The sequence below is a fragment of the Sinocyclocheilus anshuiensis genome, unplaced genomic scaffold, assembly GCF_001515605.1.
Source record: "Sinocyclocheilus anshuiensis isolate Anshui unplaced genomic scaffold, SAMN03320099.WGS_v1.1 scaffold1637, whole genome shotgun sequence".
Taxonomy (NCBI): domain Eukaryota; kingdom Metazoa; phylum Chordata; class Actinopteri; order Cypriniformes; family Cyprinidae; genus Sinocyclocheilus; species Sinocyclocheilus anshuiensis.
This window is the reverse complement of record NW_015540944.1, coordinates 359627-373780: the sequence shown is the minus strand read 5'-3', so window position 1 is coordinate 373780 and position 14154 is coordinate 359627. Positions and strand designations below refer to the sequence as shown.

General features: G+C 36.8%; 1 protein-coding gene across 1 annotated transcript in view; it reads right to left on the bottom strand.

Annotated features, from left to right (window-relative positions):
* Positions 1–14154, bottom strand: part of LOC107689764 (lysosomal-trafficking regulator-like) — a 105407-nt gene that overhangs the window by 14731 nt on the left and 76522 nt on the right. The window contains exons 28-43 of the mRNA XM_016487908.1: positions 13555–13721; positions 13323–13475; positions 11397–11588; positions 10990–11183; positions 9279–9488; positions 7464–7640; positions 6374–6450; positions 6102–6290; positions 5845–5990; positions 4790–4883; positions 4631–4692; positions 4495–4550; positions 1903–2055; positions 1586–1756; positions 996–1069; positions 195–201 (exon numbers count right to left, since the gene is read on the bottom strand). Coding sequence (XP_016343394.1) covers positions 195–201; positions 996–1069; positions 1586–1756; positions 1903–2055; positions 4495–4550; positions 4631–4692; positions 4790–4883; positions 5845–5990; positions 6102–6290; positions 6374–6450; positions 7464–7640; positions 9279–9488; positions 10990–11183; positions 11397–11588; positions 13323–13475; positions 13555–13721 — 2122 coding nt within the window. The remainder of the gene's footprint in view (positions 1–194; positions 202–995; positions 1070–1585; positions 1757–1902; positions 2056–4494; positions 4551–4630; positions 4693–4789; positions 4884–5844; positions 5991–6101; positions 6291–6373; positions 6451–7463; positions 7641–9278; positions 9489–10989; positions 11184–11396; positions 11589–13322; positions 13476–13554; positions 13722–14154) is intronic.

The following is a 14154-nucleotide window of genomic DNA, read 5'->3' as shown; positions in this document are numbered from 1 at the left end:
GAGATTTATCGCTGACAAGCTTTCCGAATCGGCTTTCTGACAAGATGCGCATTAAATATCGCATGCGATTAATCATGCAGCCCTAGTATAATACATTTCTATTTCTACATACAAATATATTTTCAACAAAAACCTTTATTTTGTGGAAAACACAGTGATCAAAATTAAAGAACAGTAACCACTATAGCACATACAGGGTTTCTGCAGGATATTAAAGCTCACATTTTTGAAAAATACTTTTTGAAACCTTTTTTAAGACCTGCACAAATAAAATGAATACCATATAAGCAGGGAATGGCAGTATCTATGGTAACATTAAACTGTAAAATTATTGCAAAAAGCATGATTTACAGTTCAGATACAGGTTTTCACAAAATCTAAAAGTTTAAGGACCATGGCCTTCACATCTCATCCTTTAAACCATTTTTATGAAAATGAAGAAAAAAAAAAAAAAACGGTTACTATAGTTAATCCATGGTAACAACAAATTAACCATGGTTTTGCTACACTAACCAGGGCTGGAAATGGGGGAGGAACGCAGGGGACGGAGTCCGGGGAGTGAATTTCGAGGGGGGACGATGTTCCAGCTCCAACTGGTTAGAATTTTTTTGGAAATGAAAGGGATTTCTATGTTTTATTCATTCAATAGCCTACGCACATAAACATAGCGCAATAATAATAATTTTTGAATGAATCTTTTTGAACAGTCACTTGCTTCATTCCTGAATGAATCAGCTGTTTGAACCAATCGACTGAATGAATGATTCAGTGACAAAGACAGTGACTTGCCGTCACCTATTTAAATATAATTAAAAAAATAAAATCTAAAATATGAAATGTATCAGTTTTTTTTTATAATATTTTAAATATAAAATATTTACAATAATATATGGAAAAAAAATATGGGATTGATAAATATCAGGTATATCAGGCTATCACTACCGAAAAACACCACACAAATACAGTAACGATGTTGATGCGGGGTTGGTTCTGACCTGTAAATGGAGGTGTCCTGCAGGTCCAGCGTCTCACTGGTGTAGTCTCGCAGGATGAAGGGGAAGACGGGATATATATATTATGAATAAAATAATATATTAAAAAAAAACATTATTTAGTTGCTGGGGAAAAAAAGAAAATTGGTTATTATTGTTAACTAGAACTAAACAATGACTAATAAAATAAACATTAACTGAAATAAAATAAAAAGGCATAACTTATTTTATGTTGCCAAGGCAACATTTCTCATTTTTGTTTAATTTAAGTTGAAGTACTAAAATAACAAACTAAATAAACTAATACTATACAGACATATTACAACCCCAATTCCAGAAAAGTTGGGACGCTTTGTAAAATGCAATAAAATCAAGAATCTGTGATTTGTTAATTATCTTTAACTTTTATTTAATTAACAAAAGTACAAAGAAAAGATTTTCAAAGTTTTCACTGACCAACTGAAATGTATTTTGTAAATATAAATAAATTTAGATTTTGATGGCTGCAACACACTCCAAAAAAGATGGGACAGAAGCAAAATAAAAGTGAAAAGGTTATAGAATATCCATGTTAAACTTTTTGAAAGTTCACAGTAAGCAGGTGAATTGGTAATAGGTACCGCGTGCTTGTTGAGGTGGGTGAGGTACTCGAAGTTGGTTATCTGTCCTGAGCTCCACAGGTGAGTGAGGGCGGAGATGTTACCGTACTCCAGCAGGTTGGGCAGCTCTGAGCTCAGGATGTTGTGGTAGACGTTGTCGCGGAACTGAGATGGAGACCAGAGAGAGGATAAACCGGACGTTAGAGTTGGGCAGAATTGACATGGGAATGACATGAAGAGGAATTTACTGAATTGCACATAATAAATCATTCAGCAGCTAATGCTCATGTGTTTGACAGCGATGTCGTTACCTTGGAGGTATCAAACGCGAGCAGCAGCGTCCTGCCGTTGGTGAGGAAGATCTCCATAGCATTGTCTCTGAGCTGCCACCAGCGCTTGTGAACCTCCTTTATCTCCTCATACGTCCAGGAGAAGGAGGCCGGTTCCGTCTCTCCGTGTGGACTCTGGTGTGAAGACACATTATCAACCTCTAAAACATACATATGCCTCATCAAATCTATTAGGGGAGGGATGACCAAACTTATATCAGGTTATGAGTAACTTCACAGTAGTTAAAAAAAATAATAAATAAAATCACTGTTAGTTACACTTGCACACATTTGTATCCATCTCTCATTTGTATCCATAAAGCATAGCATTGCAGCTGTCATTAGGAGAAAAATAAATGATACTCCCACAAGCATAAAAATACACAGTATATACTGTATACTGAGAACAATATTGAGTAATAGTTGAGTAAACTTTTAACAAACTACCATACATAATATTGTGAAAAGATTCAGGGAATCCAGAGAAATCTCAGTCTGTGTAGGGCAAGGCAGGAAACCTCAGAGAATGTGTGTGACCTTTGACCCCTCAGATGGCATTGCATGAGAAACCGTCATGCTGCGATAATAAATAGAGCCACATGGGCTCAGAAGTACTTCAGAAAACCACTGTCACTTAAGACAGTCTGCCGCTGCATCAATAAATGCAACCTGAATCTCTGTTACTCGAGGAGAAAGCTATACATCGATTCTATGCAGTGATACCGCGGGGTTCTCTGGGCCAGAGCTCATCTCAGATAGTCAAAAAGACAGTGGAAATGTGTGCTGTGCTCAGATGAGTCCACAATGGACGTCGAGTTCTCAGTCAGAGTATGTGAGCGGAGCAGAGTGATTTTGCCTGGAGCTAGGAACGGATTTTTTGAAAGTCGCAGCATTGAGGTTTTCACTACCGCTCCGTCACGAGCACAAATTATGCCAACTCATGCATTAAACATAATTAGTTAGCTTGACAGATATGTGGATCACATATGAAGGTTAAAAATGGCGATGGACGAGTGCGGAAGGTTAAAGCATGTTGTAAGTTGTAGTTTGTTAATCTCCGCTCGAAACTAATGTGCTGCTACATTGCTGCACACGGACAGAACACACAAGCTCGCACATAACGTACAGATCGCGCGCATACATTCAGAAATGAAGAAAATTTGGTCAACGCTGTCCTGTGATTTATCAGCTAAAAAAAACAGAAAAGTTACAGCATATTCTTTCTGTTTCTGAAGTAACTACCCTCAGCTTCGCCATAGTAGAGACGTTGCACAGACAAGTAAGCTAAGCGAGTTAAGCAGTCATTTAATATGGACTTGGGCTAGTGTTCCAATAAACCATGTTAAAACTATTCTTCTAGTATTATGCATTTATTTTTCGTTTAATATAATTTCTGAACAGAACTTTGATTTTTCAAGCATAGTGAAATAATTTTGCCGCGGAGCAGTGTTTCTGATCAGTGGAGCGAGGAGTGGAGCGGGAGTGGGAAATGGTAAACCCGGAGCGTCGCTGGAGCGGAGTGATTATTGAATGCTTGGAGCGCGGAGGGGAAATTGTTACCGCTCCACTCCGCTCACATACTCTGTTCTCTGTCCCAAAGACCAAAGGGACCATCCAGATTTTCATCAGCGACAGCTGCAGAAGCAAACGTCTGTCATGCTATGGGAAGGTACCGTTGACATGGAGGCATATATTGGGATTGTACAGAGACACATACTGCCATCTAGATGACGTCTTTCATGGGAAGTTCATGGCTATGAGATCAAGACAATGGCAGGTTCTTTCTGAATGTGCTACAACAGCGTGGTTTCGAAGACACAGAGTGAATGTGTCTGATCAGTCCAGATCGGTCTCCTATTGAACAGGTATGACCAGTCATGAAAAGGAGAATCAGACAACAACGATCACAGACTGCTGAGCATCTGAAGTCTTGCAGCAAGCGAGATTGGACAAAAATTTTACTTGCAAAATTTAACAATTAGTATCCTCAATTCACAAACAATTAACATTTTTTGTAAAAATTGTAATTAAAAGGAAAGTTGATGTGACACAGTGGTAAACATGCCTCTGTCCCAACTTTTGGAGTGTGCTGCAGCCATCAAAATCAAAATTTGATTATATTTACCAAATAAAATTAAGTTGGCCAGTGAAAACAGTGGAATTTTAGTCAATTAAATAAAGGTTTAAAAGAATGAACAAATATCATATTTTTGATTTTATGGCATTTCACAAAACTTCCCAACTTTTCTGGAATTGGGGTCGTAAAAAAATGACTAATAATAAAAATTACAAAAACACACAACAAAATTACTAAAACTAAGGTGAAAAACAAAATATACAAATTAAATCTACTTTAAAATTTTAACGAAAACAATAATAGTATATCAATGATACTAAAATAACACAGGATTTTATAATAATAATAAGGTGGTAAAGCCTATTTTTGAATAATTCAGTGAATTAATTTTTTTATGGACAAAAACTAAAAGATCAGATTGTTCATGATAAATGAAATGATACATTTTTACTATTACATAGAACCGTATATTCCTAACGTTTAGCAAAAGAACTTACTTGGTTATCAAGTGTCTCTGCAACATTATCCTCCACAAAGTACATCCCAGATTTTCCTGCCGACCCATAAAACAAGATGTGACGACAATTAACAGCCAATGCAAGACTGATGTTATGGAGGGTGGACGAGTCTTACCCAGCAACAGCTCTCCTGCCGTCTCTCTAGAGGGCGCCACACTTACACACTTTCTCGTAAACCTAAACAGAAGTTTTTTAATTCTTTGAAATTCTGCAATGTGACTCTGAAAACAGACTAGTTACTAGTTGTGCAGTGAGACGGGAGTTGTGTGAGTACCTGATGGGCTCACTGGTGGCTTTGTCCTTCACTATGGTTGAAGAGGAATGAGTCTTGTCCTCAAACAGGAAGGCCAGAGGAGCCTTGATGGCATCTGTGACGGACAAACCACATGCATGAAACCAATCAAACCAACAGCATCAAAAGAGTTTTTAAGTTCTGGCAAAGTTCTGTCATTCCAACAACCACTTTCTGTACAGGCAGTACTGCGGTGCTATCATGGTACAATGATAGTATCTGATGATAACACTGTATGATTAACATATTCATAAACCATTCTGATTAAACAGCACTCCAACGTATTTGAAAGAATACCATGGTATTACAGGTTTTGGTAATTTTGTGTTACTGTCATACGCATTTGGTCATCTAGAAAGCACATGCAGATCACATTTTTTACATTTCGTCACAAAGTGTAAAAAAGTACAATTTATTTGATTTATTTACTTATTCACTTACTGATTATTTTACTTATTTACTTAGTAATTTATTTATTTACTTACTATCTTATTAATTTATTAAAATTAATTCTTATTTGATTAGTAATTTACTTATATGTTTATTTATTTACTTATTCATTTTACTTAATTACGTATTAAATGTACTTATGTACTTATTTGCTTAGTAATTTACTTATTTACCTTTTATTTTATTTACTTGTATGTTTATTTATTTACTTATTCATTTTAATGAATTATTAAATGTACTTATTTACTTAGTAATTTATTTATTATTATATTTACTTATATACTTATTCATTTTATTTATTAAATGTACTCATTTACTTAGTAATTTATTTATTTACTTATGCACTCATTAATTTTACTTGTTAATTTTATTTAATTATTTATTACATTTATTTATTTACCAATTAATTTACTTATACTGTATATATTTATTTACTTACTTATTTTGGGGTGAAAAATGACCCAGACGTGTTCTTGAAAGATTTTCCCATTTGTTTATGCTTTTGATTAAACAAACTGCATCATGAAAATACACTGTAGAGAGTCTAGTTTTAAGTGTTTTCTCCAGTCAGAGGGCTGGAAGCTCACCATCTAGTTTGTGTCGGTCTTTGAGCAGATATTTGTTAGGGATGGTCAGGTAGCAGCGCTGCAGGCGTCTCCGCTCTCGGTTGGGCCCCTCGGTGGGATCCAGCTGCCAGGACGTGGGGTAAGATGACTGATCATACCACACCGCCCTGTTCCATGGGAAAAAACAACATCATACAGGTTTGAAACAACATGAGGATGAATAAATGATGACATGAGTGAACTATTTTAGTTGTGGCGCTCCAGTGAGTGATGCTGACCGGTCGTGAGTGAGCTGCTGCACGAGCTCCTGCCAGTGGCGGCTGGCGCTCAGGTCGGTTTTATAAAGGCCTCTGATGTGCTGCATGACCTTCTTCCGCTCCATGCCCTGCCTGAGAGACACGTTCTGAGTGACGTCAGCGGCGATCTTCGAGATGTCTTTCGACTTCCCATCCAGCCTCTGCAACAGGCTGAAACGGAGAACGGAAGAGCTCAGAAAAATGCCGAAGGCGTGTGTTATTTTGAGATTTTGTGTTTCTCACAAAGCGCTCACCTCCTCTGAGTGTTAGCCAGCTTCTTTTCCCAGGCTCCTTTGCTGGTTCTTGCTTCTGACTCGTATTTCAGTTGCTCCTTAATAAGGAATAGTAAAACAGCTTCAGATGAACATTAATAAGATGCAAACACTTCATCTGAGCAGTTCAGAACTACAGACTATTTAAAAGTAGTCATATTACTAGCATTCACAGTACAAGTAAACTGCAAAAAAAGGCTCATGCGAACCTGGACTAATATTATATGTAGGCCGCAGGGGGAAACTAAAATGCTAAAATGTGCAGAAAATGACCTTTATTACTCGAGAAACCAGTAGAATCAACCTCAGCAAATAAAAGTAAAAGACTAACAAATGAATATATAAATTACTATGTGTTTGCTCCAGTTTTACATGCATATTTGACATGTTTTACATATTGCTCCAGTTTTACATTTACATGTATGCATTTGAAAGATGCTTTTATCCACACTCAAACAACAAGTAGGCCTAAATTAAAAATGTATGCATTTAAAATTTTCATCCATTTGATGTGATGCATATTTGTCAGCCATGCATAAATGAAACAGGTCAGATTTCTGTAATTGTACTAATAAACTGAATGTTTTTAAATACACAATAACCAGCTTTATGTATGTATCATCAATAAATCCAATTTGTTTAAGTCTCATACAGTTCAACTGACTGAATATTGCTTGTTCCACAGCTAGACATATTTTAAGCATTTTCATACTTTTTCACTGAATAAAATGTCTTTGTTTTTGCAAATACAGATTTATGTTGATTCTTTCTGGAATAAATGCATTTTGAAAATATGATTATTTAAATAAATTCAAATAGATGCAAATAGTTAATATTGAACTATGGCATGATTTTGTTGAAAGCAGAAATCTGACTGGTTTCATTTTTGTAAGACTGACAAATATGAGTCACGTTAAGTTAGTCTGTTCATGTTAAAACTTTGAAAATTGCAATTATACTGAATTCAAGTTTATGCATTCCCTGGGAATCAACCCACATTCTCGCGCTGTTGTTTGAGCTTGTTTTAACCAAACAGCGTATAACCTTAGAGAGTGTGTCTGGCCATGCGCACCTCTTTGATGGCTTTGAGTAGGTCTGGTTTGGCGGGAGCGCTAGGTGGGATGCAGCGGTGGCCGCAGAGTTTCAGCGCCGTCATGAAGGTGTTGGCAGACGCCTGCTCTTCTTTGCTCAGGGCGTCTTTGTGATCGTGTAACAGCTCGTACAGATACAGAGCCAGCTTGGGCCCGTGCTAATAAAAAACACAACACAAAAGGAAGGATTTTGAGGAATTCTAATTAGAGGCATTTACAATATATCAGTATTATTTCTGCTATTTATCCATTGAAGATAAAAGATAAAACATATTGATCAGCGGGGGCCGCAGAGTTTCAGCGCCGTCATAAAGGTGTTGGCAGCCGCCTGTTCTTCTTTGCTCAGGGCGTCTTTGTGATCGTGTAACAGCTCGTACAGATACAGAGCCAGCTTGGGCCCGTGCTAATAAAAAACACAACACAAAAGGAAGGATTTTGAGGAATTCTAATTAGAGGCATTTACAATATATCAGTATTATTTCTGCTATTTATCCATTGAAGATAAAAGATAAAACATATTGATCAACAACATAAATAAATTTCCAAACCCAATTTCCCTTTATTTAACCATTGAAGTTCATGATTTTTTTTGTTTCACCCTCAAACATGTCTGTGGGCATGTCAAATTTGCATTGGTGTAAAACTTAGAAAAACGTAGCAAGATTGCAACAATAGGCATTTACGGTTGCAAAGTTTCACCACTATTTTTGATACAGTAGTGCAAGTTTTGAATTCACAACACAATTCAGCACACAAACGCATATATTTCAACCAGTAAGGATACAGTAATTAAAAGAAATTGCACTATATTTTCATAAATAATGATATAAAAACATTTTAAATACAATAAATTTTTCACATTACGTAATTAAAATATACATGTATTATTCTTGCCTTTAGTTTTTTTTCAGTCTTCATGCTGTACATTTTCTCTAAATTGTGTAATAATTAGATGTTTGTATTAAGTTGTGTCTTGAGATGTTTTTTTTTTTTAAACCAATCAAAAAGATCCATCTTTTAAGAGTGTTTCTGATTTAGCCTTCAATATCAAAAATGATTAGTTGGAAAGTTTGATTCATTTTCATGAACCGAATACAGTATTATATATATATATGAAAATAATGACAAAACAGCCCAGAAAACACCTTAAAATAAAAAAAAATAATTGATTTTTATACCATTCAATGAATAGACTCAAAAATAAAAGTTGCAAAAAGACCCTTTTGCAAACATTTCTGCAATGCTTAGAAAAAAGGTCTCAAATTTATGTCAAAAACTTGTTCCAGAAGTGTTTTGTGCGACTATTTTGTCCATTCGTCCCTTTAGCAAGCTGTGGCCATTAATACAAAATTGTTCCCACCAAAACTGCTGTTGTGATAAATTTCAGAGTACCAGCTTCTGTCATGTGTAGTTTTTACCCTCATTTAGTCAAAATTAGGTGTTAGTTAATTGCTTTATGCAAATGTTGCAGTTCTGTTATGCTGGGTCTCTGAGGGTTAATGGTCTTTTTAGTGCCAGTCTGCAGTATAATGGAGAAAGGACGGCACTGCTGCCATGGAAACAGTATCATGAAAATGTTTCTGTGGGTTATTTACTGTATGTCAGAAGCAGAGCAGTGAAATGTCACTGTCTTCCTCCCAACAGAGGAAGTGTGCATGTGGGCTGTGCTTTGATTGGATACACAAATCTGATCAGCAAATAACCAAAGCAAAATGTCACACCGTCTCTGGTCGGCATGTAAAAACAAAAAGCCATTTCTGTCAACATGTCAGCTTGTCAGACTGCAGCGCCCTCACCTCGAGGCCGGGACTCAGGCTTTCTCTGAGGATCTCTGAGTAGCTCTGCTCGTGGACGAACTCTAGCGCCTCCTTCCTGTCCTCCAGAGGAACGGCGGGGCTGAGCGTGTGCACCAGCATGCGGCCGATCTGGACCCTGAACGTGTCACGGCAGGACCAGAGGATTCGCTTCCACTGCTGGCGAGGAGCACCTCCACGACCGGTGCTGCCCTGAGGAGATGAACCATCACAAAAAACACGTGTTAGTGAGCGCAGGGCCAGTGAGGGACACTTTGTCTAAAAGAATCAACAGAAGAACATTAGCATTTATCACTAAGGGTGCTCCGATCGGGATTTCTGGAGCCAATCACCGATCACAGGAAGCAGTATCTGCCGATACGATCACCGATACCGATCTTTTTGAAGTCTTCTTTTTATCATGTAAAATTATTTACAGTGATGTTCCAATCAGGATTTTTACAGACATTCATTCAGGGCCTGAATTTCATTTTTGAAAATGGGGGGAATTTCCCTCTTGGGTGATTTTTTAATTTGAGGGGGCATTTTTTTGACATTTTTCAAAAATATATAATCATCTCTCCAGAATATTTGATCATGCAGTGCATTTTTGCTTTTACAATGGGGCAATTGCTATTGCTGCACAATAGCTTACACACAGCACAAGCCTGATTTCATGAGCTGTATGTGAGGCAGCCTTATGTGTGTGCACTTTGAGTGTGTTTGAGCGCACCGTCTCTAGGAGAGTGGCCTTGACCGCCTTGACCGCCGATCAAACTACCCAAAGCGATTATTGGCCGACAGCGATCGGTAGCCAATCAATCGGAGCACTCCTATTTATCACAGGCTAAAGTCTTTTGTGTTTTTATTTGGCCATTAGGTATTGCAAAGACCATGTAAAATAAAAAAATCTAAAAATAAAATCTGTTAAAAATATGAACAAAAACTATAATAGTATATCAATGATACTAAAATAACACTGCAATAGACTTTCACAATCCTTTCTTGTCACAAGATTCATATAAAAAAATAGTTTTAGTAATTTGGCTGTTTTTTGTCTTTATTCTGTTCCTTTTTTTAACATGACTATTTAATTTTTATGAAGTTTTAGTTTTAGAAACTAAATGAAAACTAGCTGAAATAAAAAAAAAAAAATTATACTTTATTTTATTTCCGTTACTGTTTACTTTATTTCAACTAACAAATTTTTTATTGAGTTAAGTTTTAGTTAATGATAATAAACAGTCTTTGCGATACCTAATGGCCAAATAAAAAAGCAAAAGACTTGAACGTGATAAATGCATAGTTTTCATGGGTAATTACATTACTTATTTAATTTTTTTAATATATATAATATATATATATATATATATATATATGTGTGTGTGTGTGTGTGTGTGTAAATATTGCTGTTTATTAATTATAGGGATGTCAAAAAACTTTTTTTTTAAATAATACATTTAATGAATTACATAATACACTAATTAATTAATCAATTTAATCATACATAATCAAATATATTTGCTGAGAAAGGCCCCCAAATGAAGACAATTCAAAGATTACAGTCTCATCAGCTAAAAAGATGTTGATTCAAAGGCAGAGTTAAACATTTGATTTCTCTGAAATAATGTGTGCTGAATCCAAAAATAAAACCAGTAACAAACAAAAAAAGGGTAATTTGCTGCCATGCTGATGTCTACTGTAAGTAACTTACCAAGCCGATCTTTATGCCCTCCATCATTATTTTGAGAATATCTTTCCGGAAGCTCTTCATGTTTCTTGGTGGGATCGGGGTGGACGGTCTGGAGCCGTTCTCTTCGGTCGTCTGCTCGCCAAGTAACGGCACAGACATCGAATGATCAGGAGACTCGGGAAAGTTTAGGAAGTCAAAGAAATCATGTTTGATGTCTGGAGAATAATGACAAACTGTCAGCGTGGAACAAATTTATTCAGTCTACATGGATTGTTTCTTATCACTAACAAAAAAGTACCATGGTAGGTACGGCATATACTTTCAGAAGCATGTAAATTGCATTCAAGTGTTTTGTAATGGCTGCTCACAGCGGATGATAATGTTTATGAGCAGATATTAATCACAGATTTGATGTTTGTATTCTGTACCTTGATAGATGAGTCTATTAACGGCCAGAACCAAGAGTCTCTGCAGTCTCTGGACCAGCTCCGTCTCGCTGGCTCTGATGGGGTTTTCTTGACTCATCCTGCGCTGCATCATCTGGTTAAGTTCATCGCTGGCCACCGAGCGCATTCGCGTCAGCAGTGAGTCTGACTGGGCCACCGTGAACCGCCTCCGACCTGATAAAAACACGCGTGTAGTGAACACAACAACATGCTTACTGAACTGTGTAAACAGCAGAGCATCATAAATCACACAAATACACAGAGACTGACAGACAGACTGAGAGATAAGTGATGATTAAGAGGTTAGCCTAGGCAGGTTGTCATTTACACCTGAAACGCAGCATGCATCCTAGTATGATTTTTTTGAAAGAAGCCTCTTCTGCTCAAAAAAGCTGTATTTATTTGATAAAAAATACAGTAAAATTGCAAAATATTATTACAATTTAAAATGACTGTATTCTATTGTAATATATGTTAAAATGTAATTGATTTCTGAAATCAAAGCTGTATTTTCAGCATCATTACTCCAGTCTTCAGTGTCACATGATCTTCAGAAATCATTCTAATATGCTGATTTGCTGCTCGAGAAACATTTCTGATTATTATCAATGTTGAAAACAGTTGTGCTGCCCAATATTTTAGTGGAAACTGTGATACATTTTATTTTTCAGGATTCACAGATGAATAGAAAGTTAAAAAGAACAGCATTTATTTGAAATAGAAATATTTTGTAACATTATAAATGTATTTCCTGTCACTTTTGATCAATTTAATGAATCCTTGCTGAATCAAAGCATTAATTTCTTTAAAAAAAAATGATGTTAATGCCAGGTGTAAATGAGAGAGAATGTGAATGATAAATCAACAGGCAGAGTTGCAGGAAGAGTCTTAAGAGTCCTGGAGCAACTCGGAGTTTATTGAGGATAACACACACAGGCACCAGTAGTCCAGGACACTGGGCGGATGAGCAGCAGACACGCTTTAATCACTTCACTGCACACGCTCAACATCCCTGAGAAAGCCAGGATGTTGTCGCCTGTTTTTTGCGGATAGGGTCGAACGCTACCTGTGTCTGAGGGGAACATGTAGGAGTTTGCTCCGGTAGGGGAGGGGAGGGGGGAATCCTGGGACAGGAAGCTGAACGGGGAGGGCAGAGGAATCAGGCCGTACGAACAGTAGTGCTGCCGGGGAATACGGGGAATTATGGAGTCTTTCAGCCCCATTGAACCTTGGGAGTGTGAGGGGAAATGATAATACAACAGAAACACATGAACGGCGATCCGTAACATCCAGGGCTGATGGTTAAGACAACATGAATGAGATGTAACACAGACATATGGATATGGAAATACATCTTTTGTTTGTTTATAGTGTGTTAGTACGTGCATATTCAAATTTACCAACAAAATTCTGTCCTAAAAAGTGTGTGAGTTACGGGAAAGAAATGTATTTTACATTACAATTTCAAACAAATCTAAGTAATAGATGTAAAAAAAATTTTTTTTTATAAAAAATAATCTGCATAATTTAATGTGTAAAGTCACCCGAATACAAAAGGTGTAACAATTTAGTTTAAATGGTTATATCTCTTAATAAAAAAATAAATAAAAAAATCTGAAAATAAATAAATAAATTATTATTAATAATAATAATAAATTGTGTATTTTGATCATTTTATTTCATTTCCAAAGCTTTTCCCATAATAAAAACTATGGATTTTTTTTTTATGTGCTGCTTCCGGGTCAAAACGGACCCGAATGAAACATTAACTAAAACCATCAAAAAACATTAACATTACTTTTTCAAAATAAGTTAAAAAGTATATATAATGAAACTATAATAAATAATAATAATAAATAAATATAAGTGAGACAAACACCAACTCCTTTGACCTCTAAAGCTCCTCACCTGCGATGCTTTTGCGTTTCTGCTGTAGCGCGTGATGCGGTGAAGTGGGCACGTGAACGTAGCTGCTGGATTTCTGAGGGTCCTGATTGGCCGTGGTCTTAATGAAATCGATGGCTGCCTGGATCACGCGGAACTGCAGTGCTGTGGCCATTTCTGAAACGACAACAGAGAATTTACTATTTTGTTTGAATGTCACATATCATTGCCATATAAAAGTATTAGTTTTCTTTACCCTGTGTGCGCCGAACTTTGCTGGTTTGCATGTAGCCCAATAGGGTGATCAGGTCTTCAATGATACGGAAGTACTGAGATCCCGAGGAGCTGCAGGAGTGGATGGTGATGGCCACCAACAGCTGCTGAATGTCACACACCACCAGCTTGTAGTCATTCGGAGGAATCCTACAGAGCAACAACAATAACAAGCTACAGGTAGTCCAAAATGCAGCGGCTAGAGTCCTTACCAGGTCAAGAAAATATGATCATATTACCCCAATTTTACAGTCTCTGCACTGGCTACCTATTAAGTTCAGTATCAGTTACAAAATATTATTACTTGCCTATAATGGCCCTTAATGGGTTAGCTCCTGCGTACCTAACTAGTCTTCTACCACGCTACAATCCATCACGCTCCCTAAGGTCGCAAAACTCTGGACTTTTGGTAGTACCTAGGATAGCAAAGTCCACTAAAGGAGGTAGAGCTTTTTCGCATTTGGCTCCCAAACTCTGGAATAGCCTTCCTGATAACGTTCGGGGTTCAGACACACTCTCTCTGTTTAAATCTAGATTAAAGACACATCTCTTTGGCCAAGCATTCAAATAATGCATCTCATAA